Source organism: Equus przewalskii, chromosome X (assembly GCF_037783145.1).
Source record: "Equus przewalskii isolate Varuska chromosome X, EquPr2, whole genome shotgun sequence".
NCBI classification, from domain to species: domain Eukaryota; kingdom Metazoa; phylum Chordata; class Mammalia; order Perissodactyla; family Equidae; genus Equus; species Equus przewalskii.
Genome location: NC_091863.1, coordinates 23,936,703 through 23,942,702, shown reverse-complemented (window position 1 = coordinate 23,942,702; position 6,000 = coordinate 23,936,703). Strand labels below are relative to the sequence as shown.

The window sequence follows — 6,000 nt, the reverse complement described above, 5'->3', positions numbered from 1 at the left end:
CTTGGCTAACATGTTCACACTTCCAACTGTGTTTTTACAACTGGAATATTCTTATCCCCCACGGCCCCCACCGAAAAAAAGAGAAGGATGAAACCTAAGCACTAGGGAAAATACATTTTTTTCTCTTTTTATTGTGAATTCTAACATAACTTTTGTTAAACATAGAGCACGTGAACACATGACAGATTCCTTCGTTCTCACATGGAGCTGATAGAGGAATACTTGGGAGGAATGTTTCTAAAGCCATAGATAGCTTCTTCTCCATTTATTTCATTTTTTAAAAATATGACAAAGCATTAGAGGAAAAAAACGTTTCTTAAGTTGTGAGAATATCAAATATTACCCATCAATCCCTGAATCATGCTATTCAAAGTGCTTAAATCTACACTAAAAATAGAACAAAAAATGTACTCCCAATGCAGCTAAATTAACACCTATGGATGCCTAAAATATGATTGTGGTCTGATTACTTCCTCTACATTTATTCCACACTTCCATCGTGCACTTAAAAAAATAAAAAAATAAACAACCAAAGAAATAAATCAGGCCATTGCCATGTTTACAGTTTTCTGAGCACTGGGGGAGTCTGGAATCCAGTCCAATGAGGTTCACTGCCACCAGTCCCTGACAGGTGTCCATAGTACAACGTAAACAACGGCCTTCTTGGATTCTGAAAATAACCCAATGTGCAAAGCTGACCTTAAAGTTTATGTGTCCTTGCAGCTTCAGTTCTGGTTTGTGAAAATGTGACACAGGTCCAAAGGGAGCACGAGAATAAAGAACAGATTGTAGAGAACTACCCAGGTGAGTTGTCAGGGAAATAAACATTTTTTAAGCAAATAAAAATCAATGCACACCCCAAGGCTCCTTTACCTTGTCACACAAATACTGAGACCTTTGCATTGTTACAAAATTCTTATACTCATCTCTCATACATTTGCAATTCAATCTTACCCTCCTCAATGAACTCTACTGAAATTTACACTTTTTTGTGGCCAACTCACATCTTAGTATTGTGACCAAAACTATAGAATTGTTTTCTGGTTATATGGTGGTAGGAATAAACCAAACATACAATAGTCACTACACGAGCCCACAGACAATGACCGAAATGGAAGTTCCTACAATGAATCACTAAAGTAATGTATAAGTTCTATTATCAGTGTTTTCATCACATTGTTTTTTGTTAACTAAAAGCTACTTAGGTAATATTTCCCTTTAACAATTCTGCCCCCTGCAAGTTTCCTTATGATGGATTTTGTATCATCTTCAACATGAATATGTATTAGCTGCTTATGTCATTGATTTCAAACGTAAAGCTAAATGGGAAGGGATGAACTTCCTGGGAGCATCAGCTTTGTGTTTCTGAAAGATAGAATTGTACAGTTAAAATCAAACTAATTCTTTATACAATAAAATTAATTATTTTAAACACTTTCTCATCTAATTTAAAAACTATTGTGTGTAAATAATGTGTATTTTGAAAATACTGATTTCTGTTGGTATTCATATGTTTGACCTCCTGAGTTCTTATATAAACACTTTGATATTAATAAGTGTTGCTTATGTTCACAAACTGAAACCAAACACTTGATTCTGAATGTAGCATTGAAAATTAAATACAGTGAATTAACATTTAAATACAAAGGGACCCCATAATAAGTTTCACAGATTTGTTCTGACTCTTTAGAAAATAACATTTTGTATAATACAAGGTGATAAAACATATTTGATGACACAACCTGTCCTTCCCTTTGGTTTGGAAGCCTTCAAAGTAAATTTCATTTTGACTTCTGTTGGTTCACCCTTTTGAGTTAACTTGCCTGGCATTTGCACATAATCTCATTTGCAGGAAAATTATAGAGGGAAAAGAGGAAGTAGAATATTAAACAAAAACAGCCACAAACACATTCATGCCTTTCCAGGAAGTGATCAAATATAGGGCTTGATTTTTTTGTGTTTTTTTCTTTTTTTGTTTTTTTTCTGTTTTGTTTTGTTTCTTTTGTTCTGTTGTGTGTTTATATATATATATATATATATATTTATATAAGGGTACATCAACTCATTTAAAAAACGGAAACAACACTCTCTTCCCCATTTTCATGCCCTTGATCTTCTCTTCTTAGCACTCTGTGGTGGTCACTGTGAAGTGACTAGCACACTTTTGGGTCTGGAGTGTATTCTGACGAGCAGTGAATTAAATGTTAAGACAGTTAGACCCACCCCCACCCCTCCTCAGAGTTTACACATCATGCCGCCATTAGAAGGGTAGAGGTGGGGAATGAGGCGGGACAAGGAAGAGATTCAGGGCTCTGATTGGCGGGGCCCTCCTATGAACAAGTGTTCTTCTTATTTTTTTTTTTTCCCAAATGGCAATGCTGGCATTCGTTGCACTGCTCTCTGAAGGCCCACATGGCCCTGCTGATCCTAGGTAGAACCTAAGAGAGGATCCGGTGCTCCTTGTCCCATTGGATAGATTTGTCCAAGCACCCCAAGGAAATGTTAAAAGCAAAACAAAATCAAGAAAAGGAAATAAAACCCATTCTGAAACTAAACTAATGAAGCAAAAAAGGGTTTTCTATCTATACATAAGTCTCTTCTTTAAAAAAATGTAAATTTACAAATTCCAATGACATATAAAACAAAGTCAAAAAATGTAATGCTAAGAGACATGGTAAAACAGGAAGACACTGATGCTACAAAGAAATTGCAAAAAACATATGTACAAGACCCTGTTTTTCCTCGTGTTCTAGAGATTGTAATGCATGTTTTTAACAGCAGCAGTCGAGGATTTAGTTCCAGGCACTGGACTGCAGACTCCACTCAAGCTCCTAGGGACAGGGTGTCCCGTGCTTTTCTGTCACCAAATCACACTGGATATACTGGTCTCCCTTGGCAACAGCGGCAGGATGGCACTGTTTGTGTGGGCCTCATCTGGATTCTGCTCCCTGCTCGATTTTGTCTGTGGCCGCTGCCCATTGATGAGTGTCATAGGGATGTTACAATAGGTATGCTGATTTCCTATGGAGGTAAGAGGCAGGGTGCCGGTAGGAGGTACGTCGTACTCGTAGCTTCGGTAGTAGTGTTTCTGGCGCATTTGTGAATGGTACGTGTTGTGAAAGGTGGAACGGAGATCTGGATGGGCAGTGGCTAGAGCTGTGGAGGTGGCCGCAGCCATCGAAATGGCCGAGACAGTCTGCAGCTCCCCGAAAGGCCCCTGCTCACTAACATCTAAAGCCTGCTCATGTGTAATGGGTTCTATCCTCTTAAAAGGCATTTCATATTGTAAACGTTTCCAGAACTTAGAGTTCAACTTGTTGCATTTTGGTCCATGCCATTTAATAACTGTCAGGAGCTTGATGGTGTGCTTGAGAGCTTCCACCTCCTGGTAGTTCATAATTCCTCGTAGTTCACTGCACTCAATTAGTATCACTTTAATTTCTCCAGTCACAAGCATGTTTCGAAGTCTGGTCTCCAGCTCAAAGATGCTCCAGCCCCTTCTGACTACGTAATTTGGGGTCATGACAATAATCAGCCGCTTGCTTTGATCTACACACCTTGCCACATCTTCAATGTATGCTACAAAAGAGAACAGTGTTTATCAGAATGAGTAAATCAAATATTTTGTCTAGAAAGCCCTGGTAGGTTCTCTTTTACACATTAAATGAGAATTGTTGTTTGATAGGTAACACTTTGAGAAGATGAAAATAGCCAAGGGCCACTTTGGAGAGTATGGGCTTTGCTTCTCTCAAAGTTAGAAATATTTTTCCCAGGTACAAATCTCTCATTTGGTTTCTTTAAATGTCAAGGCTCATAAAATGAGATGCTTTACAGAATAATAGAAGTAGCTTCTCAGAGGTATCAAAAATTAAGCTTCATATGAACACATAATGACATTTCTTTCTTGAGAAACTGTCAGATACAATTTTTGAAGTAAAGAACCCAAAGTTAAAATTCTGCCTAAAAAATGATGACTACACAGACGGACACAAGAATATGCACACTCTCAAATGAAAACGTTAACTTACTTCCAGTTGGGATTAAATCTCTATCTGGTATAAACAACTTATATCCATAATGCTTTTCAAGCATATCAGGTAGGATTTCAAGAGCAAAGCGTTCTTCTTCCCCAGTCTCCTGATTCCACTGGTCAGGATCCACTTTGGTGTATGATAAGTATGCGTCATAATCTTTATTGTCTGTCAAAAACATTACAGAGTAAAGGTGAAGTCACTACTCTACAAAGAAAACAATAGGACATGAAAACATTCACTTCTTTTTATAAACATCTCCAAATGTCCTCCTTCTGGGAGACCAAAGAAAGAAGCCTTCATTAATTTTCAGTAAGAATTCAATAATGACAAATATTCTGGAACTAATTTGGAGGTATAAGGGGTCACATTCCATTTATTGTTGTTGTTGTTGTGAAGACAGTAGGAGAAAAAATCAATGAAAAGAGCAATGAAATGTTAACTTCCAACATTTTTGATGCACAGATCATAGAGAATCTTGACTGCTTATAAAAGCCACATATTTGGATGGTATGCTCTTACTCTAAATAATCATACATTCACCTAATCCTGCTTTTGGTCATTTTACCCTGTTAAAAAAAGAGAAAGAAAACTGCACCTGTTTGACTGTGGAGGAATGACTTTTAGATTGTGTGCACTGTGCTGATTTTCTATTGGGAGAAAATAAAACCGAATTTGGAATAATTAATTTTTTATTGGGAGCCAGTTCTTGGATTTTGAAAGCTAGAATATTATTATACCGAATTATTACAAAAAACATATTGTTTTACTGATCTCCATTTATCTTACATGTAAAATATTGCCAAATTATTTTTCATCATGTTAATCAGTTTGACAATGAGAATAAAAAAGTACAATCTGAATAAATGAAACTTAGCTCTAAAATCTGATCTCTTCCCTCATTCTTCACACTTTTTACATGAGAACTCTTCAAATATTTGATGACTGCTATTGTGCATTATCTTTATCTTAATTTTTTAACATAAGCATCCCAAATTTCTCATTTGTTGTTTCTAAGAATAAGAAGTCATGTATCTTCTGCATAGTCTCTCATTTGTCAATTTCCTCTTCTGAATGTGATATCAGGATTCATAATTCACCTCAATTCTAAATACTGTCAACATTCTGAGTTTATCCATATTAATATCCTTCGCCTCCTTTGTGCTTCCCTGATGACTGTCAGTGGATTACTTGATTATTAGATCAAGTAGAATTGAAATATCCCTAAATTTCAGAACAAAATGAACTTTGCATTTGGCATAGAAAATTTAAAACCTTTGGGGTATAAAATATCAAAGATAGAGGGACATCTTTTACTGTTGCTCGGAAGGCTTTGGGACACTCCTTTTGACTTCAGGGACACTAAAGCTCACTTCCAGACATCCATCCGTGTGTGTTCATTTTAGTAGTCTGATAATCCCTAGCTATCTAGAAGTTATTCTATGATCATAACTTGTTAGGGCAAACTCAGAAAATTGTTTACGGCACTGAAAGTTAACACAGGTATATAAGAAGCTCACAACTCGGCTCTAGAATCCCTGGAAGAAAACTTTTAGCTATGAAATTTTCTTTAAACCAACTTTCAGGTAAAAAGAAAAAAAAAGGTTCAGAAAATAGTAATTATCCCAAACATGTCATATTTGGTATTTGGTATTTTCTTTATTCTTCAACCAGGATATAGCTGTACATATTACAAATAAAATTAAATTTTCACCAAAAATACTAATTATATTTGTTATAGAATATCTATGCACATGTGCCAGCTGTCTATAGTGGTACCATTTTGTTGATGTCAACACTTTAGTTGAGTCAGAAATAATAGAAAATAGCACATAATAAAGCTATTATGTAGTACCAGTTAATACTTAAATAAAAGTGTCCATTCATTATATATTCATGTGCCATTATCTATGAGATATAAAGCTTCCTTCACATTACTGGTCAGTAGTTTCCAGTCTAGTAGGAGATG

At 36.0% G+C, this 6,000-nt stretch overlaps 1 protein-coding gene across 1 annotated transcript in view; it reads right to left on the bottom strand.

The window, feature by feature from the left end:
- Positions 1–2,352: 2,352 nt before the first annotated feature.
- IL1RAPL1 (interleukin 1 receptor accessory protein like 1) overlaps positions 2,353–6,000 on the bottom strand; it is a 1,264,984-nt gene continuing 1,261,336 nt past the window's right edge. Inside the window, exons 10-11 of the mRNA XM_070603331.1 lie at positions 4,029–4,199; positions 2,353–3,579 (exon numbers count right to left, since the gene is read on the bottom strand). Of these exons, the coding sequence (XP_070459432.1) occupies positions 2,861–3,579; positions 4,029–4,199 (890 nt within the window). The 3' untranslated portion in view covers positions 2,353–2,860. The remainder of the gene's footprint in view (positions 3,580–4,028; positions 4,200–6,000) is intronic.